At 38.9% G+C, this 26,814-nt stretch overlaps 1 protein-coding gene across 7 annotated transcripts in view; it reads right to left on the bottom strand.

Annotated features, from left to right (window-relative positions):
- Nucleotides 1-26,814, bottom strand: part of PDLIM5 (PDZ and LIM domain 5) — a 350,516-nt gene that overhangs the window by 60,476 nt on the left and 263,226 nt on the right. For all 7 annotated transcript variants that reach the window (XM_053703441.1, XM_053703442.1, XM_053703443.1 and 4 more), the window contains one exon: nt 1,215-1,389. In XM_053703441.1, the coding sequence (XP_053559416.1) occupies nt 1,215-1,389 (175 nt within the window). The remainder of the gene's footprint in view (nt 1-1,214; nt 1,390-26,814) is intronic.

Below are 26,814 nucleotides of genomic sequence, written 5' to 3'. Positions count from 1 at the left end.
TATATATATTTTTCTGGCAATATTGGGGATTAAAATGGAAGGGTGGTTTAGACCTCCCTCCAACCAATGACTGTGAAAAGGTATACTTTTAAAAACACCCCTTCCAAGTATCCAGCAGGTCTATGATTATGGCACAACACCGAAACTAGTAAGGCCAGCTGTCTCCTGTGTGTTTTTGTGCTGGTGGTTTTAGAAATGTTATCCAGTTGAACTCAGTCATTTTGATTTATAACTTGATGAGAGATCTGACCTTTTCTATTTTATAATTTGCGGACTACAAGGAGTCCTTTCTTGCCATACGTTTACCTGTCTGCCTGAATGAGTATGCCTCTACCGCATAGTGGAGCAAACAAGTAGTGAGAGCAGCAAGAGTGGATTGGAGCTCAACCCACACACCCCCATTGGACCAGTGACGTAACACGTCACACTTGGAAATCGAGACCGATATTGGAAGCAGCCGCACGGGACAAAGGCTCATTGAGTGAATAATCCCACACCGGAGCTGTGGTTCACATACTACTCCTGGGTCCTTGATATGGCACTTGTTCCAGTCTTGGAGGTCTAGTACGCGTTGGTGATTCCGGTCGGAGAGGGGTAAGTGTGTAAAGTGCACCTCATAGAGGACAGTTGATTGCTACACGGAACGATATTTACAACTTTTATCCTGTGTGAGGTTTACTCTTTATGGACACTACATGGCATTTGGTAGTCATACTCCAGTGACATTTATACCTTTGTTATTGGCAGCAACGTTTTAAACACCAGAGACTGGTTTTACTATTAAGTGAATGACATTGAATATGGAATTACGCTTTATCACTATGTCATTTAAATACTACCATTTATTCATGAAGGGCTTTAAAAGCATAGATAACGTTTCACTCAGCAGCTGCAGAGAACTGCTGGTTCCCTACAGGAAATAGCCGATGGACAAATCGTTAACAGTTACATGACCTTACCAATCAACCAACTGTGTTTAGTTTGCCAGCTGATAGGATTACAGCTCTTTAGCAAAACTTTAACCCCCATAAAAGGGTTAAACACATTGGTAAACACATGGAGTAATGCAAAAATTGCATGATCTTACAATTTGCAGCATGTCATTTTTGTATCATAATAAACAACCGATTATGGGACATTTTGTTTACCTGCAGGTTTATAAAAAAAAAAAGTGCATGTACTCAAACGTACACATAATTATATTAGTCACACACCTGATGACAAGATCGCAGATGGCACACATTGGAGTGCGTTTTCCTGCAGGAATGTGCTCTGCTCTCTGAAATAATGTGTCTTGGTCTGCTGGAGGTGGTGGCCCCACAGACTTGTTAGAAACGTCTGACTTCACAGTAGTAGCCGAATTGTTAGAAATTTTTCCAAAAGAGGGAACTGTAAAAAAAATAAAACACAAAAAGTAATGCATTAATAACGTTGACTTTGGGTACCAGAAGATTACATCACAGATACTTTTACTTAAAGTCAACCCAAAAATGATTATTATTTATTTAGATTAGTTAATGATTTTTACAGCCAACTGTAATACACTTACTAGTTCTCCTCCGGCCGTTTTGAAATGGCCGTCTGACCCCTCCTTCCCTGACATCTCCCAAAGTGAATTTCCACCTTCCACTGCGCATTCCCATGTTTCCCACATACGCAATGCGTCGTTTTTGTCAAGAGGATAATGATGTATTTGTGACCAGCAGTCCAGCACTGCATATTGCACAGATGCTTTCTAGGCAAACTCAGAGATTCCCACCTGCTGTTGAAATCTAAGTTCCTGCTTTTCTCTTCACAAGTGTAGAGCTTTGTGCCTTCTCACAGACCACCCTCTTATCTCTGCCTCCCACCTCCTTCCTAAGTGGCATTGATAGCTGCATTGCTGTAGCTGGTATCAGCTCTCACAACACTACGGTGATTAAAAGCAGCGCCTGTGATTTCCCGGCTGATTGCATCAATCAGATAGTGGGGGAAAGGCTGTGTGAGCCACAGTCACCAAAAAGAAAAGTGTAAAGTGTCAGTCCGTAGCGCTGAATATACAGAAGAGATAGAAATATACTTTTTTACATCAGTCGCTGCAGACTGCCTCCTTATATCAGATCTTTTGACACTTACATTTTAGCCAATCAGTGCTGACTCTTAAATAACTTCATGTGCGTGAGCACAGTGTTATCTATATGAAATACATGAACCAACGCCCTCTAGCTGGGAAAAACGGTCAAATGCATTCAGATAAGAGGCAGCCTTTAAGGGCTTAGAAATTAGCATAGGAACCTACCTAGGTTTAGCTTTAAACTAACAATACCAAGAAAACAAAGCAAATTTGATTATAAAAGTAAATTAGAAAGTTGTTTAAAATTATATGCCCTATCTGAATCATGAAAGTTTAATTTGGACTTAACTATCCCTTTAATTTAAGAACAAAAGTTCTGGATTATTTTTTTCTTTTAAGTCAGTAAATAAATAAACTTAAAAAAAAAAAGAAAAAAAGAAAAAGAAATCAGAAATGTACGAAACGCAAATTCAATTAAAAGAATGATCAGTGCACTTGCAAAAATGCTCCCTTTAAAATGAATTGCTGCTTATGTGATAACTTCACACCACCTGATGCAGATAGCATGCCAATAGTATCTAACACTTCACTGTTGACACGCGGAGGATGAAAGCATTTAGAATAATTTTATTATCAAATTGAATTTGAAATGCACCGCAGTGTTTTTCCAATTTAACCTGTACGTCCCTTTAAAGGATGACGCTCCCAGAAAATCATATTTATATCAAAATTCTGCACTATTTAATGCAAAAAATGGCTCACCATGAATAATTATTAAAAAGACATGGAACCCAAAATTTTTCTTTCTTGATTCAGATAGAGCATACAATTTTAAATAACTTTTCAATTTACTTCAAGTATCTAATTGGCTTTATTCTCTTGCTATCCTTTGTTAAAAAGCATACATAAGTAGGATCAGGAGCTGGATACTGATTGGTGCCTGCACTTATATGTCCCTTATCATTGGCTTACCCGCTGTGTTCACCTAGCTCCCAATAGTGCATTGTTCTACTTCAATAAAGAATATTAATAGAATGAAACAAAATTAATAAAAGTACTTTGAAAAGTTGTTAAAAAATGTATGCTCTTTATGAATTAAAGAAAATCTTGGCTTTTATGTCCCTTTAAATGTCAATGGTCAGCCCTTCAGAAGACTTATCACATGTATATTATTGTAAACAGTTTTTTAAAAAAAGGAACAAGCATACTTTATTATAGAACCCTTTATTCCAGAGATAACGTTAGCTAAGCACAAAAGATAATGAACAGGATTCCACAACTGTTTGCACCTGTGTTACATGGAATGTAAACAATCTACATGGTTTTGTACATTGTTACAGAGTATGGGGTCGATTTATCAAAGGCTTTTCCCAGCCTTTGAGCCCCTACAGCTGCAGGTTCTCACACGAAAATCTGCACGGCGTATTTAACAAGCAGCGGTCATCAGACCGCTGCTTTGCTAACCTCTTCACCAACTCGTGTTTGGCGAAATTCAATCTTCCCAGTCTTTTCTGACCGGGGAGATTGACAGCTCCTACCCGAGCGTGATTAGCTGTGCGCAGGCAGGGGGCGGGATTGCACGTGAGCGCAAAAGAGCGCTCATGTGCAATGCTGAATTCCTCCAGGAGAATTCAGACCTCCAAAGGCGAGGCTGTCCGCCTCAGCTTGATAAATCGCCCCCTATGTATTCTATAGCAGCAACATGCATTGGTGATAAATTGGTAAATATTTACAATATATACATTACAAAACAAAACAATATGTTCAAATGCACTGCAATACAAAAGTACTAAGTGTACAGCAATTGTGCTCAAGTCTCCACTATTTGTATTGCTTTGTAGAGAATAGGCAAAGTGTTGTGTCATACACAAAGGAAAACAAAAGAAATACAAAGAGTGGTTATAATATAAATTACAATTACATCAGGCCAGACAATTTTTTATCAATTTAAAACTGTGTTCTGTTCTTGTCTACTGATAAGACTTTGGCAGTTTGCCATAATAGAAACACATTGGGTGAACAATATACATGTTTGATAATACAACATTTATTAGCACAAGTTGTCTCAAACCATTGTTTGAAGCATTAAAAGGGAAAGTACTGCACATTTTCCTCCCCTTTAGTGTTCCCAATAATCCATTTTACTTGCTGGAGTGCATTTAATTGTTTACAAATAGCTCATTTACCTTTATTTTTCATTTGAAATACAGTATTTGGCCTGATGAAAAAGTTATCTATACTAAAAAATTACAACACTAAAGTATTGGCAATAGAAAACTATTACACTCCCCAGTTCTCGCTCCCTCCTCCCTATGTATTTTTGCTGTATTTTAATGTATTCTGCTTGCTCTCTTTATTTCACACCTACCCCTATCCAGCCCGCCCACCTTCCTGTTGTATTTAATGCTGCTCCCTGTGCGACCGTGCAACGGGCGTGCCGCTGGCACGCGAAAGGCAAACCCCTCAGTGCACGTCCGCTCTCCGACCGCACCCAATGCCACGAACCTTGGCTCCAGAAACTTCCGCCACTACGACACCAGCACCCTCCTCGCGCTCAACACCAGTAGATCGTCCGCCTGCCACCACGCATCCCTGACCAACACCTTCAGACCTTTTACCTGCCGCAACTGCTCCTTCCACTCCCTCCGAACCACAACCAACTAACCTACCGAAAAACAGACGAAATTACCTCAACTGCAACCTCCTCAACACCCGCTCCATCTACAAGCACGCCCTCGATATCTGGAACCTGCTAGACTCCACCTCCCCAGACATCGCCTTCCTCACCGAGACCTGACTAAACCCCACATCAGCGCCGGACATCGCCACTGCAATACCCGAAGGCTACAAGATCTGCCACAAAGACCGCAGCAACCGACCAGGAGGAGGCATCACCATCATCCACAAACACACCATCCAAGTCACAACCACTCACCAGGCCTAGAATACCTACACTTCAAAATCCTCCGTGGCACCCTCATCTACAGACCTCCCGGCCTTCTGCGACTCCATCACTGACCACATCGCACCCCATGCCCTCGCCTCAACGGACTACATCCTCCTTGGTGACCTCAACATCCATCTTGATAACCCCAACGATCACAACACCTCCACCCTCCTGTAAAACCTCGGAACCATTGGACTGAAGCAACTCGTAAACTACCCAACCCACGCAGGCGGCCAAACCCTCGACCTGGTCTTCTCCTCAGGCAACCACATCTCAGTCAATAACATCACCGAACTCTTCTGGACTGACCACCACTGCATAAACTTCTCCTTCAACAAACCCACCACTCACCTCCGACAGTACCACCCACCCTGCAGAAACTGGATCATCACCCAAGACCAACTACACCGCACCCTTAACAAATCCTCCCCACCTACCTCCACAGACACCAACTCCTTTGCCCGCAACCTCCACCTCTTGATCACAGACTGCTCCAACACCCTCACCCCCCTCAAAAAACCGTCCAGCCGCCAAAACACCAACAAGGCCAGCTGGTTCACCCTGGCCCTTCAGGACTCCAAACGCCACTGCAGACGATTGGAAAGAACCTGGAGATCCAGCAAGATCCTTCTGGAAAAAGCTGCCTTTAAGGAAGCAATCACCACCCACCACCACCCCATAAAAACCGTAAAAAAACAGCCATCCAAGACAGAATCAACTCTAATGCACAAAACAGCAAGGAGTTGTTCTCAGTCATCAAGGAATTCTCTACACCCAATAGCGACACCACCAACATCCCACCCTCCCAGGACCTCTGCAATACCCTCACTGCACACTTCCACCGCCAGATCCTCGACATCTATGACAGTTTCACACCTAATAACTCAACCTCCACCCCCCACTCCCCTAGACCCAACGACACCCCTCCCAAATTCGCCCCCCACACCACACACAGACTATCTGGAGCCCCCTCACTACAGAGGACACCCTCAGAATCATGAAATCCATCCACTCCTGTGCACCCTCGGACCCATGCCCCCATCACATAATCAACAAAGCAAGTGACACCATCGCCCCTGAACTCCGCCGCACCATCAACTGCTCCATCAAAACCAGCACCTTCCCGGATGTCTGGAAGCACGTGGAACTGAAACCCCTGCTGAAGAAACCCTCAGCAGACCCCACGGACTTGAATAACTACCACCCCATCTCTCTACTCCCCTTCTTGGCCAAAGTCATAGAGAAGTCCAGCAAATCGCAACTTATTGACCACATTGAGGCCAACCACACCCTGGACCACTCCCAATCTGGTTTCAGAAGCAACCACAGCACTGAGACCACCCTCCTTGATGCCACAGATGACATCTGTGCCATGCTTGACCGAGGAGAAACCGCCGCCCTCATCCTCCTAGACCTCTCAGCAGCCTTCAACACTGTCGACCACAACACCCTCCACACCCACCTGCACGACGCCGGCATCCACAGCAAAGCCCTGGAATGATCACCTCCTTCCTCAAGGGCAGGACCCAGAAAGTCAGAATCCTGCCCTTCTCCTCCAAACCCACACCAGTCAACTGTGGTGTACCGCAAGGCTCTTCGCTTAGCCCCACCCTCTTCAACATCTACATGGCCCCTCTCACAGCCATCGTCCATGCCACAACCTCAACATCGTCTCCTATGCCGACGACACCCAGTTAATCATCTCACTCACCCGAGATCCCACCACCACCAAAAAGAACGTCCACGAAGGCCTGACAGCAGTCACCGCCTGGATGAATGACAACCGGCTCAAACTGAACACAGACAAAACCGAAGTCGTCCTCCTCGGACCCAATAAATCTGCATGGGATGACTCCTGGTGGCCCACAACCCTCGGTCACCCTCAAACCCCAACTGACCATGCACAACATCTAGGCTTCATCCTGGACTCCTCACTCTCCATGAACTGACAAATCAATGCCACTACCTCAACATGCTTCCACATCCTCCACCTGCTACGAAAAATCTTCAAGTGGATCCCTACCAAAACCAGGAAAACAGTCACCCACGCCCTTGTCAGCAGCCGGTTGGACTACAGCAACGCACTCTGCGCCAGCTCCACCATCAAACTCCAAAAGAGACTCCAACGTATCCAGAATGCCTAAGCCAGACTCATCCTCGACATCCCTCTCCAATGCCACATCACTGAACATCTAAGGAACCTTCACTGACTCCCTATCAACAAGAGAATCACCTTCAAGCTCCTTACCACGTGTTCAAGGCTCTACACAACATCGGACCTAAATACATCAACCACCTCGTAAATTTCTACATCCCCGCCAGACAACTCCGATCGGCTGACCAAGCACTCGCAGTCATCCCCCGCATCAGCAAAACCACAGTGGGCGGAAGATCCTTCTCCCACATGGCAGCAAAGACATGGAACACCCTCCCGCTGCACTATAAGTACTAGATAGATAGATAGAGTGAGGGTAAGAGAAAGGTACCAAAATGTTCAGGTGTTATCTCCAAGTATAGAGACAGAGATAAGATAGCAAAGCTGTTGTGTTTATATAGACTGACAACATAATGGTAATTGCTCTCCCTGCAAGTGCAGCCCATTTTAATAGGTTTGTGGCTTCAAAGAGCAAAAACATTTGCTTCATATGCAAATATGTACCTGAAAGATTGATTTCCCAAACGTTTTATACTCAGCAGGTAGTAAAACAAGTAATTAAATAACAATTTTACAGAACACCGTCCCTTTGAGCTACACGCTACCTTTTATTTAATATACATGCTGACTAAAGACAGAGAAAATTCCATTCACTGCTAAGAAGCAGCACTCAAGGGGTGAAACAGGAATCTCACAGCACAGAAAACTTTTATATATGACATTATCCAGAAAACAAATGTATATTATCTTATTAAGCGTTATAGCACTTCAAATAATTATTATTAATATTTAGGTTTTTGCTTTATCCATTGACCACAAAATGCATGTACATTTCCATGACATACTGTATCTTATTACTTCTAGCTGAGATTTTCAATACAAAATAATGTGTTTTCTATTATCGTGTTATTGCTGTATATTCCAGCAAATTACAAGGTTTCCTTTAGTAAGAGCCAACATTGGTTTATTTAAACAGCTTTTTTTTACACTTGAAAATCACTGATATGGCGCCATCAAAGTAGAACCCAATTCAATTATGCAAGGAAAATTATGAAAAAATGTCTACACTCTTTATTTACATGTTTCTATCATCGGTTTATTGATTAAAGGTCTGAGACAGTAACTTGTAGTGAAATTAATTTATTAAGCAGACTGGAGGAGATATTTGAATGTAGGCAACTGACAGACACAATTTAAGTAAAAGCCTATAAAAGACTGCAGTATATCAAGCATCATAAAGCAATAGACAGTTATTCTGTGTCTCCTGAATATGGGCTTTATCTATGTGTTTACATATTTGCAGAAATTGAAGAGTCCATAGTGTATGAATTGAATACCCTAACACAGGGTTCTTCAAACTACGGGTCGGGACCCATTTCTGGGTCGCAACACAATGTTTACTGGGTCGCAACCTTTGTGTGCGTAATATGAGAGTTTGTGTGTGTGTTGTATGAGTGTATCTGTGGTGTATGTTGTATGAGTGTATCTGTGGTGTGTGTGTGTGTGGTGTGCATGTGTGTTATATGAGAGTGTGTATTGAGAGTGTGTGGTGTGTGTGTTATACAAGAGTTTGTGTGGTGTGCCTTGTATGAGAGTATGTGTAGTGTGGTGTGTGTTGTATGAGTGTATGTGTGGTATGAGAGTATGTGTGGTGTGTGTAGTGTGTATGTGTGGTGTGTGTTGTATGTGTGGGGTGTGTTGTATGAGAGTGTGTGTATGTTGTATGTGTGGTGTGTGTGTGTAGTGTGTATGTGTTTTATTTGAGAGTGTGTGTTGTATGAGAGTATGTGTGGTGTGTGTGTAGTGTGTATGTGTGGTGTGTGGTGTGTGTTGTATGAAAGTGTGTGTACGTTGTATGTGTGGTGTGTGGGTAGTGTGTATGTGTTTTATTTGAGAGTGTGTGTTGAGAGTGTGTGATGTGTGTGTTATATAAGAGTTTGTGTGGTGTGTCTTGTATAAGAGTGTGTGGTGTGTGTTGTATGAGAGTATGTGTGGTGTGTGTGTAGTGTGTATGTGTGTTGTATGTGTGGTGTGTGTTGTATGGGTGGTGTGTGTTGTATGAGAGTGTGTGTTGTATGAGAGTATGTGTGTGTGTGTGTGTTATATGAGTGTGTGTGTGTTATATCAGAGTGTGTGTGTGTTATATCAGAGTGTGTGTGTGTTATATCAGAGTGTGTGTATGTTAAAGGAGAGTGTGCGTGTTGTATGAGAGTATGTGTGGTGTGTGTAGTGTGTTATATGAAAGTGTGTGTTGTATGTGTGGTGTGTGTGTAGTGTGTATGTGAGTGTGTGTATGTTATATGAGAGTGTGTGTGTGTTGTGTGTATGTGTGGTGTGTATGTATGTGTGTTATATGAGAGTGTGTGTTGTATAAGAGTTTGTGTGGTGTGTGTAGTGTGTATATGTGTGTAGTGTGTATGTTATATAAGAGTTTGTGTGTGTTGTATGAGTGTGTGGTGTGTATGTATGTGTGTTATATGAGAGTGTGTGTTGTATAAGAGTTTGTGTGGTATATGAGAGCTGTATGAGTGTGTGTATGTTATATAAGAGTGTGAGTGTGTGTGTTATATGAGAGTATGGCCTCTATTTATCACAAGAGCTGCTGGTGCAACGCCGCCCCCTGCAGAATCGCGGCCAATCAGCCTCCAGCAGGGTGGGTGTCAATCAACCCGATCGTACTCGATCGGGTTGAATTGCGGCGATGTCTGTCCGCCTGCTCAGAGCAGGCGGACAAGTTATGGAGCAGCAGTCTTTGTGACCGCTGTTTCCTAACTGCTGTTTCTGGCGAGTCTGAAGACTTGTCAGAGACACAGGCCCACAAGCTCCGTACGGAGCTTGATAAATGGGCCCCTATGTGTGGTGTGTGTGTAGTGTGTATGTATGTTATATGAGAGTGTGTGATGTGTGTGTATGTTATATGAGAATGTGTGTGTTATATAAGAGTTTGTGTGTGTGTTTGTGTATTGTATGAGTGTGTGTGAGTTTTACAACACTTTCAAGTTTGACTACAAACAGGAATAAAGTACACACACATTTTACTCACTTTGCCAAAACTTGCAGCGATCTTGTTGTATATTACTCAGAAATGTTTAGACCAAGCCTTAAAATAGGGCCGTGAAGGTATGTGGTATCATGGCACTGGGTCTTGGGGAAAAAAACGTTTGAAGAACCTTGCTCTAACATACAGCAAGCCATTATATTATTATACTAGAATGTCCTTTTTAGCTAATAAATGCACAAAAAATTAAAAATAAAGGGTTGCACTGCGTTTCCTTTGTGTAATGTTGGGCAAATCTTTTGTACCGTGCCAATGAAAAATAAACCTTTCAAAACGTTTTTATGAAAGCTTTTAATTGTTTTGGGGTGCAGTATTCATACCTTATTAATAAATATGGATCTTTCTAGTTCCATAAATTAAAAGATTGCTTGGTAAAGTCTGAAGGCGGTAGGAAAGGTTAGCTCGGTGTAAGATTCTGTATTTGACAGTTAATAAACCAACAAGGATGTGGCTATAAGTCAATGCTCTAAAGTTTAGTAAAACCTTCTTCAAACAAAGATCATATTTCTCTTCACCATATAATATTTAACTTTCTTTTTTCCTCGAGCCTCTAACAGTAGGATTTGAACTTTCATGCTGTAAGCTCATTTATTATTTGAATGGCTGACATTTACAAATCACCAAGCCTTGTTTCACAATGGACCCTGCTTGGTGATATTGGTATCAGCTATGACAGGATACATTCCTGCGGCTTGACTTCGCTGACAAAATTCTGAATAAAAGAATAAAAAGAATAGTGCTTTTTTTTTTTCTTTAAACAGTGAGATCAGGAAGGAAGGATATGTGTCGTGACCTGCAGGTTTCTATATATTAAGCAAACTAGCAAGAAAATGTATTTCTTTAATGCATTTTTTCTACTTTAAGCCGATAGTTGCAGATTTAATTTCAATAATGGAAAAGCAAATATATCAAATGGTTCAAAGGATTTTCATAATTCTGTTTTACCCTTTTATTTCTACCATAAGATATGATTACATTATCTAGTCCTTGTTATTGTTATATATATATATATATATATATATATATATATATAATGAAGGTATATTGCAGTATTGTTTTACTTTCAATATTGAAACATTTTATACGTTATTTTATCAATATCTCTATAAACCATCTTTATCTGTAAGTCAGATAAAGTGACCATTTATTACACCACAAAATTAAACTTGGATGGGATAGACTCTAGAGCATGAAATCTACTTTAGCCTTTTTATTATCAATTTTGATTAGTTCTTTTGGTATCCTTAATTAAAGAGTAATCCTAGGTCAGTGTAGGAACGTGCACATTTTCTAAATTGAAACATTTCAAGAAAAGTTATTAAATACTTTACACGATGGGGGGTGGAGCTAACGCCTGAACTGATCGGACGCACATTACTTGAGCTCCAAGAATAATATATGTTTTGTTGGCTGAACATCAATACTATATGTTATGGAATGAGACCTAAATACTGATCCACAACTCAAGGAAGGTAGTGAAGGTGCCTCCGGACTTCAGTGACTCCCGCATTGCCATATAGCCGAAATCTTCCTACCACGCACTTGCGGCCTACCCTCCAGACAGAGAAGAATCAACGCGTGAGTGACACGCCTAGACCTCTCACTTTATAGGATTCTCTCTTGCGAACATGGAGAGGGAACTCTTAAGTGTGGTCATTCATCTTCTGGACGACCACCTTCAACGGCTTCACGATTGCTGGGCAGAGGAGTGGAGAAAATGGCCACATGTAGTCTGCTGAGAGTGAATGCAGGGGGAGCAGAGGAGGTAGCTGCTGACCTGGAAGCTGCTGCAGAGGTAGCCGCAAGTTTGCATGTAAATGTGGAATATGCAACTTATAATGTAGCACAAGACGATGCTGAACAGAGCAGAGAATTAATGAAGGAGGTTGATGGCTTTACGAAATTGAGGCTCAGCAGAACTAGTGACCTCTTGGAAGGGAGTGAGTTTTCGCCAGAGGCCTTTATGGATCAGTATGAGCCATGACAAGACGTTAAGGTTGAACAACCTGAGGTGAAACTAATGTTTGCGATTTTTATGCCAAGCAAGTCCAGATGGCGACGGGACATTCTCTCTCTCGCAACAATAGAGAGACAGATGCACTATCCTACTCGCACAGTCCCCTTTAGATCAATCTTGTTTGTCAAGACAAATATTGTAGCTTGGCAAGATGGTGTGGGCTAATGATTGATTTCCATTACAGGACTTTTAAGATCACTGGTTGATCTTCCTACCCCTACATGTATAATTTATCCATAATTGGCCTTCATTGTGTGAGTTTTGCAGTTAGGCTTAAAGATTTCTTCTTCAGTTGTATTTTTCCCGTTGGCTGTTATATTTAATATACTTGGCCTATAGAACCTTACTAAGTTTACTACTATGGATCTCTATAATATATAATAGCTGTAGGCTAGAGAATTTGTTTAGAGCATCCGTGTACTTGATTAAGTTTATGCAGATCTCTCCAAATACAACTGTTTACTATACGTGTTAATTTTGTTTATTTTTATTAAGGTTTGTAACATAGTTCTGGGTTATTAACTCAATGCTCTAGTTAATTTTAGGAATCCTGGCATGGCTTTGGAGGGCAATATGACTGCTAATTGTAAGCCATACTATAAAATTTACATGTCAAATAGTTGTGCTTATATTACATATTTACAGGTTTCTCTAGTGACCAAATTAGCCTTTCCTTGGAAATAAGTGCTACAAATCCATCTACTCTATTCTTGTATGAGATTAATGAAACCTCAGGCTTTACAAAATATGCAATATTATAATAATGTGTAGGCCTATGTTCGTTGAAACTTTTTATATTTGCCGGGTCCCATGGGTTTGACCTCCTAGTTTAGTAATATAGGACCTGAGCTCCAGATATAGTATACACATTCTCCAGTATATGGAAATCCCTCAATCTTGTATTATTAACCGCTAGTGCCAGAAAATCAATTAATTGTACCCTGTTTAAGGAAAATATTTATAGCTATAGTTTTTTTTTAAGCTGTACAACCTAATATCTTGTTACTTTATTTATCTAACTCAGAGTTGGTCCTGCTGTCAGCGGACAAGACAGTGGGATGAGCCCTATAATTTGTTGTCAGTTATTCATGTGAACATAGTGGTCAACAGCTATGACCCTAGCCGTAAACAACTTTTGACCAAAATTGTAGATGTCTAGCTATATTTCCCAATATCGGTACTAGGGTACGACATGTGATTTTAAGTTATTCCTGCAAGCTATTATCTCCTTGGAGGCTATTGTTAAACAGTTTACCACAATGTTGTTGACTATTCACATATACTTCACAAATTTACAAGCTGCAGTCTTCGGAGCTTCCAGAGATATAATGAAGGAATAAACGAAGAGGGTTAGCCCCTATATATTCTTATAGTCCTAATTCAGGGGCCACTTACGAGACCTTTAGCTCCAAAACTGGAATTGTTCATTTTGGTCATAAACATAATCTGCTTATATCCAGCTAAGCTCCATATTACAGGTGAAATGGGTCATACCAAACCTTGGTCTAACTACATGGTATATAGTTGATAATGGGATATTTCACATTTCAAGAGAACTCCATTACTAATTTATTTATTTTTTTATGAGCCCAGGAAAGACTCCCTTACCTTGTACTACAAGACCCATAAGTACTCTCCCACCAACTCACCCCCCCCCCCCTCATAAGGCTTACTAGGTAAGCACAGGAAATTACACCCATAGAAAATCCTACTATTACTCTCTGTCCCCCTTTGAAATCCCCCTTAGATCAATATAACATTCTAGAGATCCATGAGAGGTCCTCATTAACTATTTGGGGATACCACTTTATTAACTGGTCAATTATCTTTTTTGGGGATATATAGCTTTATATATATATATATATATATATATATATATATATATATATATATAGTTCAACAACAAAAAATGTAAAAAATGAGGTACAACCATGGTTATACAGAATACTCAAAAATAGAAAAATTGGTTAAAACTACACTTCTATTAACATTTATGCAAAATAGACGTTAACAAAGGGAAGATGCTGCCCTAGGTATAGAGTAATGGGTATTGTCACTTCCAAAACCCTTGATCAAAGATTCCCCTAATTGGTCAACATCTACCTATTGGTAATAACACAAATTTGATTAAAAAGGTTACTAGAGTGAGACTAATTAGAAAATGGGAATTGTCACTTCCAGTATTCTAAATTGAGCAGTCATACTGTATAGCAACCTTAAGTAAAAATATAAGAGGGCTAGTGGACCCAGTAAGCGTGTAATATACACTGGGGATAAAGCTAATATCAGGGAGTCAGGGGATCACAACCACACTTGCATATGTATTCACACACTATGCAGGACAAGCTATGCGCTCGAGGGTGTCCTCCTACCTGCCTACTGCTTTGATTTAACAAAGTCAGCCGATTGCTAGCTAAAATCCCTAAGTAGTAAACTGCATTTTCGAACAACATACATCCAAAGCATTCATATTCCTTATAATATGACAAGTAGGTTGTAGCTCAAATAGTCAATTTTATACCAAGCCAATACAATCTCCCAATTGTCAATATATATACTGTGCTTATAAAAACTGTATTAGGTTGTAATCATAATTAGGACTGTACTACCATATTCTCATGGGTTAACGTACTATAACCGTTCCTTAATTAAACCCAACATTGTATCAGAAAATAGTAAAAGCACTCAAAGTATCAAATAGCGGTTATATAACAAGACCGCTGTTACAAATGCTAAGTGTATGTTACTAGGGAACACGCTGTACACCAGGCCACGCCCGCCGATGAACGTGACTTTGTCAGGGCATAGGGCCAGCCCAGCGTTAGACTACGCTATTTATTATCATCGGTTGTTATAGTAACGTGTCTGTTGCCTCACTAGTTATTTGCGGAAGTGTAACACAGCACTGGCTGATTCCGATGTTAAGTTGGAGATCATATCGGTGAACAAGTATTTACTTATTGGTATATGTAAAAAACGGCTAAAGGTGTTAAATAGTAACTGTAGCTTTATAATTGCATTCATTGTTTTTGAAAAAACATCCAATGTTATACATAAATATTTCTATGGTCCAAAAGATATTATTGATTCAATATATGCAGATATTTATTCCAGAAATCATACAGAATGTTTTTGTATGTCCATATTTCATTGGAAATATGTTAACTCATACGTATATACTCAATATAATCAGTATATAATAATTTTAAATGACGACAGATGCATTTATAAATACACAAGTTTCGTTACTATATTGAAGAACATCAGGTGTTATTCAGCATATTTCCAAAATCTAATAGTTCTGTTAATTTAATATATAACGTATATTTATTCAAGGGCAACATACATAATCCTACAAGATGTTTATTGTGACAGGGGATATTGTTGGAGAAAGGGAAATCCTGACAAACCAGTGATGCAATATGCAATATACAAAAAAGTGGAAAAAAGTATATTGTCTTCATTTCCAAAAGCACTCACTACATCCAAATAAATTATTTTATGTGGTATTATCAAGACATTCGAGTAGTCTCATCATAATTTTATGTGTAAATATAGATATTCCTATTAATCTATATGTATTCATTATATCATTGTGAGTTCAACTTCATGATACAGTTATAGTCTATACAAATGTGCCTTCATTTTAGAACGGTTACATATTGATCATGTAAAACGTCCATGCACTAGTTCATATAAACTTATCAATTTTATTATGGAATTAGTACAAAGTAGAAAAAACTTAACGCTAATTACCCCACTATTTTTTTTTTTTATTTTATTTTACTATACAGAATACTATTATTCTTTTTCTTTTTTTTTTATGTGACATTACTATACTATAGTATGTTATCTTATTATGCAATAATTCACAGAATGCCATATCTTGCAACACTTACCGTAACTTTTGTACAGTTTTACCACATGATAAGTTTGACAATTGAATGGTTCTGACTGTTTATATTTTCTCTAATACCTCAATAAAATAAAAAAATACTTTACACGATAGATAAATAAATAGATATAGATAGATAGATAGATAGATAGATAGATAGATAGATAGATGAGTAAAAGGTTCCCAGGTTATACATTTATTTTTAATTTTGCCATGCACATAATTCCTCATATTTCTCAGCAGTTCTCATTAATATAAAATGGAGGTTCTGTAATATTCAGTTTTCAAGATTAAAAGGGCCATTATAGTTATAAAATGACATGCCCAAATTTGTTAGAGCATGTAATCTTATCACTAGCGACACCTCACCTCTATGTGTTTAACCCATGCAAGGCAAAGTTAAATTCCCACTAAGGACCTGCAGAGTACTGCTGGCCCCAAGCAGAAACTGATGCTGATCCGTTCAGCAGCATTAGTCACACAGCTGGGTCCTGCAGCTAGCTGATTAGATCAGCAGCAGTTCAATATCTATATATTTTTTATAGTAAGAACTGACAAACACATTTTATAAATTACAAGCAAACAAAAATATACTGCATAAGCAAACTCACATAAGGAATGCTTTAGTGCTATGTATAGCTGCCCAAAACCCCACATATCCATTGAAAGTTCATACACATTGAATCATCCCAGAATGCAATTACAAGCCACCAGCTGAGCAAATGAGTCACCTGGATATGCATTCTATGTAATATAAAGGCATCAAATTGTCCTACAATAGGGAGCTCTGTCATCCCTAATTCATATTTATTTGTCCTATAAATGTCCTGGGTTCCGTTACAGGAATATGTTATTGAATAGGTTATTAATCACACCATACCAAACCCTTCCGGACCACCTACACTGCACCCAGTGTGTGCCAGGCAAGGCTCTTTAACAGATCCAACTGTTTGCAGAATCACTTGGATCCAACACAAACTGTCTAAACTACCCACAACCAACCTACTTACACCTGGTCCTGGGCTAGAAAACTGAAATGCTGGGTGTTAAACAGAAACCCCACAGAAAAACCTTCTAAATATATCTCCAAACACTAATATTTACTGGGGGGGGGGGGGGGCAGAAGAGACAAACAACAAGCCCTGACTGTATACATTCTATAATAGTACAAAAAATAATCTTTATTGGCTTCCCTTATATGTACAACTATCAAAGAAAGAAACAGTAAAAGAAAAGGGCTTTAAGCACTCACATCCACTATCCTATGTGAGTAATCAGTTAAAAAATAACTTTTAATTATATTTTTAAAAGAAAGTTAAATGTCCTAAAAAGGACTGAACCACTAAGTAAAAACAAACCATGTGTGATAGACACCTTTTAATTACAAGACATTTCTGTTGTTTTGCTATAGAAGAACATGTCAATGAAATATTAACATGTTTTTAAAAAATATTTGGACACCCAATCTGGGCTTTAGTCTGCAGACAAGGTTAGCCACTGTCCGGAAATTAATATAAAAGCACATTGTTTTGCAGTTGTTACCTGATAAAGTCAATTAGGGACAGAGTTAGCATTGATAAGTCAGCAGTGTGTATTTCAAGTGCTAAGAATTAGGAATTGCTCAATATTCAGAGCTACATTACACGAAAAGGGGCAAAATTACTAATAAAAAGATATTGCAAAGTTGTTTCAATATGCATAACTAATCATTTTATAAAACACTCTACGATACTGAAGTAAAAATGAAACTTTCATGATTCAAACAGAGCATGCATTTTTAAGAGGATTTCCAATTTGCTTCCATTTTCAAATTGTGGTCTTTTTATATGTACACTTTCTGAGGCACCAGTCTGTGATTGGCTGATGGTTGTCACATGATATAAGAGGCTATCAAATTGAAAATATTTAAGTTTGTACTTATTTCAGAGTAAGTGTTATTGTATTGTTGTTTTATTATGCACCTGTTGATTATGCAATTCTACTGTATTTAATGGTCCTATAAGGAAGGACATGCTCACAAAATGTAACCCAAAGCTACTCAGTGGAGTATTTAAATGAGAAAAGGTTGCCCACTGGTCTTTTTTTTGTCCAATGGACAAAAATGCCAAGATATGAAATCTCACTACCTGAGGAGACAATTTGAAACTGACAATATTTATAGCTTTTGAGAACTGGGTATTAAAATCATAGATAGGAATAGTTTAGGGGAAAAAAAGAATAAATACATTTGAATATTATTCCACTTGAAGCAAAGATACACTTCAGAGAGCCTTCTCAAGTTTTAACGGTTCAATTTACTTTTGAATGATGAAAAGCATATTGGGTGATTAGATTGCTTTTTTGGAACTGCCTTCTTCGTAGCTAGACAAGTCTGCAATTCAATGAACATTGACGTGCTGCTGGCCTCTCCAAAAAGGGTCAAAAATCATTTGGAAGGATTCATTAAAACCTCTGCTCATTGTCGAGCGCAGAAAACTTGGCACAATTCTGTGTGAAAAATCTGACTCTTGTTGAGTCTAAGAATCACATATTAATTACACAGTTTAGAAGGTTCAACCACATCATTCAATTTTTTAAACCCCTAACTATTTGAATCGTTTGCTCTTTAGCCAAAATAAAAAATCCCACTAAAGAAAAAAAAAAGGAAATGAATGAATTCCACCCAAGATGTTAAATAAGCTTTCTTTGAAAAATGTGTCATTGTAGCTGCATAGCTGTTGAGAGCAAAGTACACATTTTTGTCAAATTAGATTTATACATTCTTTTCTTGACAGAATACACATTATGATATAAAAATCCAAAAAGACTGATAATTAGAAAGTATTCTTGTACATCTTTAAAAATTGGAATAAGTCATCCACATTTACATTTTTAAGGACAGTTTCCCAACTCACAGGGTGCATTTTAAAAAGTCATTATAGTGAGAGAAAAAAAATAAATTTTTTAAAACATGGGGGTTAAAGGGAACGTAGACATCTTGAGATTTTTATACTAAAAATAGCGAGATTGCACTATTTCTGCATGCCCCATGAATGGGGCACTGCAGAAATAGATTTGCAGAGTTACCGATGCAGAGAGGGCCCTCTCTGCATCAGACAGCTGTGATGCCGATCGTTGGTGGGTGGGAGCCATAGCAGGGAGGCGGGTGAGCGGCCAATCGCCGGTGCAAGTTCCTGATCCTGTCCGTGAGCATGCAAGGAGGCAGGGACAGGGCTCGGGAGCGCGTGCGCCCGGTCATCAAATTCAATGTTCACCTGAAGGGGGGGGGGGGAGGGGAAAGGGAACAAAAATTTTGGAAAGGGATCAAGGAGGGGGAGGGTATTGAGGAGGGGGAAGCTACACTACAGAAAATAGGGGGTTTATATTTTTTAAGAAAAAAAATTATGCTTACCTGATAAATTTGTTTCTTTTTAGACACAATGAGTCCACGCATTTCATCCTTACTTGTGGGATATTCACCTCCTGGTGAGCAGGAGGAGGCAAAGAGCACCACAGCAGAGCTGCTATATATAGCTCCTCCCTTCCCTCCCACTCCAGTCATTCAACCGAAGTTAGGAAGAGAAAGGAAAAGCCAAGGTGCAGAGGTGTCTGAAGTTTACAAAAATTAATAACCTGTCTCAGAGAACAGGGCGGGACTCATCGTGTCTAAAAAGAAACAAAATTTATCAGGTAAGCATAAATTTTCTTTTTTTTTTTTTAAAGACACGATGAGTCCACGGATTTCATCCTTACTTATGGGATACAATACCAAAGCTAGAGTACATGGATGATAAGGGAGGGACCCTAAACAGAAGGCACCACTGCTTGAAGAACCTTTCTCCCAAAAACAGCCTCACCCGAAGCAAAATTATCAAATTTGTAAAATTTAGAAAATATTTAGAAAAAATTGCAGCCTTGCAAATCTGTTCTACAGAAGCTCCATTCTTGAATGCCCATGAGTAAGCAACAGCCCTAGTGGAATGAACCGTAATTCTTTCAGGAGGCTGCCGTCCAGCAGTCTCATATGCAAAATGGATGATACTCTTCAGTCAAAAAGAAAGAGAGGTAGCCGTAGTCTTCTAACCCTTACTTTTTCCAGAGAAAAAGACAAAGACGATGACTGACGAAAGTCCTTAGTCGCTTGTAAATAAAAAATTTCAAAGCATGAACCACATTTAAATTGTGTAAAAGACGCTCCTTTTGAGAAGAAGAATTAGGACACAAGGAAGGAACAACAATCTCCTGATTAATGTTACTGTCTGAAACATCCTTAGGGAGGAACCCTAGTCTAGTACGTAAAACAAATATAAAAGGGGAAAGGGAGACAGGCCAATATATTTTATTTGATAACTCTACCTCGAGTATACAATTTAACCCAGGTGAAGAAAAACCTTATATGAAGGTAAATGAAGTGCAGGCCCTTAAAACTATTATAAAAGCACAAACAAAAGGTAGACAGGTAGTCACCAGGAATCAGGTCGCTACCAGAAAAGACAGGGATTTCAGCACAACCTTTTTGGAAGAGCTAAGCAAATGCCAAGCACCACACATTGTGGTATATATTATTTCTCAAATCACTCACCCACACTATAGGCAAAGTAAACTTACTACTCATAAAGAGACACATTGAACCAAATAAAAAAGGTACACAGAGGAAGTAGTGCTTGAAACAGACATAGATATCAATTTTATTATAATGCTGGTAAACTCATATAGCTAGGGCAAAAAATATGTATATGTCAAGAGATTATACTGACAAAACCTCCACTAGAGGATGGTTACGTACTGAACGTAAAATCGACCATCATAGTGACCTGTGAGGATCTATGTCAGTACAAAGGTACTATGTAAAAATCTAAGTCAGCAAAAAAGATATACATATCTAGACTGCCTTGCTAAATCATAAATAAGGATAATAGCAGGTAGAATACTAGTATTGTGCACAATACACTAAACATATTTTGGTCATACACAGGACCCAATTGTCTATATAAGACAAGGTTGACTATGAGGATGAATACAGCTCCAATTTCAGCGGGCACCACCAATTAAATAAAAGGTATCCGGTGTCATGAAATACTTTGTGTCAGGATCTATGTAAAACATCCCCAAAACAAGTCTAGATTGTCTTTTACAGCTTAGATAGACAATAGTACATGAAATTACTGGTGTGATAGCAAAAGTATCTAAAGAATGCTGCATAGATAACAAGTTAAGAGCTCGGTTGTAAAAGTGTGTTATAGGACAAAACAACAAAGAGTCTTCAGTATTTCTGTGTTTCCGGATATTACGGATCAAAATATTGCTGTAAACACAAACAGAATGTCCGTAGTTGAAATTGGAACAGTGAGGTCATTTAATGTCAAGCAATATATACAACCGTTTTAGCAGCGATCCTCCTTCCTGATGCCAGGTTTAGGCCTCGTTAATTTAAAAGGACGCAGTCCTTTCATCCATAGGTAAATAGTGTTTAGGATTTTACCAGCAAACAGGCATAATATTGAGAGCGCCAATGCGGTCTGTAAAACAAGCACGTCCACCTCCAACAGGTACGTCACTGCCAACGCGTGTTTCACCCCCCACGTGACCACAGGATCATAGGGGTTTCCTCAGGGCAAAGCTTTGCCCAGAGAAAACCCCTATGACGCTGGCTTACCTATGGATGAAAGGACTGCCTCCTTTTAAATCAACGAGGCCTAAACCTGGCATCAGGAAGGAGGATCGCTGCTAAAACGGTTGTATATATTGCTTGACATTAAATGACCTCACTGTTCCAATTTCAACTACAGACATTCTGTGTGTGTTTACAGCAATATTTTGATCCGTAATATCTGGAAACACAGAAATACTGAAGACTCTTTGTTGTTTTGTCTTATAACACACTTTTACAACCGAGCTCTTAACTTGTTATCTATGCAGCATTCTTTAGATACTTTTGCTTTCACGCCAGTAATTTAATGTACTATTGTCTATCTAAGCTGTAAAAGACAATCTAGACTCATTTGAGGATGTTTTACATAGATCCTGACACAAAGTATTTCATGACACAAGATACCTTTTATAAAATTGGTGGTGCCCGCTGAAATTGAAGCTGTATTCATCCTCATAGTCAACCTTGTCTTATATAGACCATTGGGTCCTGTGTATGACCAAAATATGTTTAGTGTATTGTGCACAATACTAGTATTCTACCGGCTATTATCCTTATTTATGATTTAGCAAGGCAGTCTATGTATGCATATAATTTTTGCTGACTTAGATTTTTACATAGTACCTTTTTACTGACATAGATCCTCACAGGTCACTATGATGGTCGATTTTACATTCAGTACGTAACCATCCTCTAGTGGAGGTGTTGTCAGTATAATCTCTTGACATATACATAATTTTTGCCCTAGCTATATGAGCTTACAAGCATTATAATAAAATTGACATCTATGTCTGTTTCAAACACTACTTCCTCTGTGTACCTTTTTTATTTGGTTCAATGTGTCTCTTTATGAGTAGTAAGTTTACTTTGCCTATAGTGTGGGTGAGTGATTTGAGAAATAATATATACCACAATTTGTGGTGCTTGGCATTTGCTTAGCTCTTCTAAAAAGGTTGTGCTGAAATCCCTGTCTTTTCTGGTAGCGACCTGATTCCTGGTGACTACCTGTCTACCTTTTGATCATGCTAGTACGTAAAACCACCTTATCCGAATGAAAAATAAGGTAAGGTAAATTGTATTGCAATGCCGAAAGTTCAGACGCTCTTCGATCTGAAGAAATGGCAACAAGAAATAAAACTTTCCAAGATAACAACTTAATATCTAAGGAATGCATAGGCTCAAATGGAGCCCCTTGAAGAACTTTAAGAACTAAATTCAGACTCCATGGAGGAGCAATTAGTTTAAACACAGACCTGATTCTAACCAAAGCCTGACAAAAGGAATGAACATCTGGAACATCTGCCAGATGTTTGTGTAACAAAATAAATAAGGCAGATGATCTGACCCTTTAGGGAACTTGCAGATAAACCCTTCTCCAATCCTTCTTGGAGAAAAGACAAAATTCTGGAAATCCTAACTCTACTCCATGAGTAGCCCTTGGATTCACACCAATAAAAATATTTACTCAAAGATATCGCCATGATATAAAAGAAGCGATGCTTTGCGTAGCAAACCCAGATGGAGTTTGTAAGGAACTGCAGAGCACTGCCAGAGTGTTATAAAATTCTTTGAACTCCTCCTCAATCAGGCACATATAAGACAGAAGCTTACATTTTATTGATAATAAAATTCAATATATAACTGCCGTTACTGTGTCTTTAAATGTTGATGTAAAACATATATTTATAACCAATGACAGAAACGATAGAATAAAAACGAGAGGGAATATAAACACCTTTACATCTCAGCCTGTTACCCAGCTGAGACGAAAGATATCCTTCACAATCCTGTCACCATTGCACTGACTTAAGCGCAAATACTCAGTTATAACAGCTCCTATCCTTCCGATAACCGGAAGAGATAAGGAGGAAGTGGATTACACAAGAGCCATTCTGGACTTCTCCCGCTCAAAAGAGAAGAGCGCACATACACGGCGCCATTCAACAAGCTCCGTCCTTCGTGGGCTTTACATAAGCCAACTCCCGGTCGCCATTGTTTAAGTATAGGCGCCGGGAGCAAAGAAGAGAATGGTATACCGCTGTTACTTGTGCACTTGAGTTAAACAGCCACCTCATCCAGAGAAGTCTTGTGACAACTGTTCTCTGTGCAATCTCCCGGTCACCTTGCTTAAAGGGACAGTATATAGTTTTTCCTTTAATGTGTTTACAATTGCTTTGTTTTCCAACTGCAGAGTAAAAATGTAAGAAAATTAGCTTTTTAAGGTTTATTTGTGTATATTAAAGCTCTGATTTTGTGTTTTGAAGCCACAACCTAATAAAATGGGTTGAGATTGTAGGTATAATCAGATCTTATTATGTTATCACATTGTGTAAATATAGCTGCTTCTTTATCTTATATCTGTCCATAAACCAATCACCAATACTTGGAGAGAACAATAGAAAATCAACATTTTATTACCTTATCTCTGATATATCCCACTGGGAGTGTAATTTCTACTGCTGGCTGTGTTTACACGGCTTATCTGTAATTTGGACCTGCGGCCACAAACTTTCAGAATAGGTGTGGATACCACTGGCTAAATCTACTATTTCAAATGCCAATATAAGGGTAAATGAGCTACTTGTAAACAATTTAATACACTTCAGCAAATAAAGTGGATCATTGGGAACAAATTAAAGGGGAGACTTTTTTGAGTAAACTGTCCCGGGAGGCAAGTATAAAACACACAACATATTGCTCTAACAAGACATAAAATTGTGACAAACAGTTCTCTGTGCAATCTCCCGGTTTCCTTGCTTAAGACTAGGCACCGGGAGCAAAGTATAAAATGCACAACATTCTGCGTTCCAAACAGTTCTCTGTGCAATCTCCCGGTTGCCTTGCTTAAGACTAGGCACTGGGAGCAAAGTATAAAATGCACAACCTACTGCGCAAACAGTTCTCTATGCAATTTCCACATACTGCGTTAATATATACCCCTGTGACAAACAGCATGAATATATTCTACATAACAGAGCCTCTGGAAAAAGCTCAATATAAAATCTCCCGGTCGGTTTTAATATTAGATATGAGACCCGCTGGAGAATAGGCTAGGAGAATCTTCCATTTAGTTCAATGAGGTCTAGAAAAATAACAAAGTGCCCAGGCCTTTTTCTGAGATCCTCTACCCCCAGAAATAAAGTCAGCACTTACCTCATTTTTTGCCTGGCAGCAAGGCAGTTCCCAGGTTTAGGAGGTCCTCTCCCTCCCATGGACCTGTAACGAAAACGAAAGTTCTGAGTAAAATACCTCAGGTTTTCTTAGTAAGGGCAGCATCAGAATATGGGAGGCACAGTGAGAATTATGTCCCAAGTTCCATTTGCTTTAAAGCTACCAAAAGCTCTACTGAAGAGACTGATATGGACGACTACGGCTACACCCCAGAACAAAGCAGCACACTCTGGCACTACTTTGAAAATAATAAACTCTTGATTGAAGAATCTATACTAACACCTCACTTTACCTCTTCCTTACACTAACGTAGGCAAAGAGAAGGACTGGTGCTCTTTGCCTCCTCCTGCTGACCAGGAGGTGAATATCCCACAAGTAAGGATGAAATCCGTGGACTCATCGTGTCTTTAAAAAGAAAAAAGGGCAAGTTTTTTAATAAACTAGGTACTGGCAGACAGCTGCCAGTACCTAAGATGGCCAATAGGTTGAGGGGGGAGGCTTAGAGAGCTGTTAGGGGGGGGTCAGGGTAGTAGGGGGTAATGGTGGATCCTACACTTCATAAAAAAATATAAAAAAACAAATAAATAAACAAACAAAAAAAAAAACCTTTAAATTTTATACTGGCAGACTTTCTGCCAGTACTTAAGATGGCGGTGACAATTGTGAGGTGGGGGAGGGAAGAGAGCTGTTTGAGAGGGGTCAGGGAGGGATCAGGGGGTGGGATGTGTAGGTGGTAGGCTGATCTCTACACTAAAGCTAAAATTAACCCTACAAGCTCCCTAAAAGCTACCTAATTAACCCCTTTCACTGCTGGGCATAATACAAGTATGGTGCGCAGCGGCATTTAGCGGCCTTCTAATTACCAAAAAGTAATGCCAAAGCCATAAATGTCTGCTATTTCTGAACAAAGGGGATCCCAGAGTAGCATTTACAACCATTTTTGCCATAATAGCACAAGCTGTTAGTAAATAATTTCAGTGAGAAACCTTAAATTTGTGAAAACGTTAGTGAAAAAGTGAACGATATTTTTTACTTGATCGCATTTGGTGGTAATATGGAAATATACCAAAATGGGCCTAGATCAATACTTTGGGTTGTCTACTAAAAAAATATATATATATATATACATGTCAAGGGATATTCAGAGATTCCTGACAGATATCAGTGCTTATTTTGAAAAAAAAAAATTGTTTGGAAATAGCAAAATGCTACTTGTACTTATTGCCCTATAACTTGTAAAAAAAGCAAAGAACATGTAAACATTGGGTATTTCTAATCTCAGGACAAAATGTAGAAACTATTTAACATGGGTGTTTTTGGTGGTTGTAGATGTGTAACAGATTTTGGGGGTCAAAGTTAAAAAAGTGTGTGTGATTTTTTTAATTTTTTCATCATATTTTATAAAAAAATGTTATAGTAAATTATAAGATATGATGAAAATAATGGTATCTTTAGAAAGTCCATTTAATGGCAACAAAAGTGGCATATAATATGTGTGGGTACAGTAAATGACTGATTACAAAAAAAAATTACAGCTAAACAGACACTGCAGAAATGTAAAAATAGCCCTTGTCCTTAAGGGTAAGAAATTGAAAAATGGTCTGGTCCTTAAGGGGTTAAAGGGACATTATACACTCATTTTTTCATTGCATAAATGTTTTGTAGATGATCTATTTATATAGTCCATACATTTTTTTTTAAATGTATACTTTTGCTTATTTTTAAATAAAATTGCTCTGATTTTCAGACTTCTAACCAAGCCCCAAAGTTTTATGAGAATACTGTCAGATACCTTCTCCAGCTTGCTCCTGTTTGTGTAAAGGGTCTTTTCATATGCAAAAGAAGGGGGGGGGGGAGAGTGTATTATTTCCCACTTGCAGTGGGCTTTC

This window comes from Bombina bombina, chromosome 2, assembly GCF_027579735.1.
Source record: "Bombina bombina isolate aBomBom1 chromosome 2, aBomBom1.pri, whole genome shotgun sequence".
NCBI lineage: Eukaryota > Metazoa > Chordata > Amphibia > Anura > Bombinatoridae > Bombina > Bombina bombina.
The sequence above is the reverse complement of the archived record's forward strand: the minus strand, read 5'-3'. Positions and strand labels throughout refer to the sequence as shown.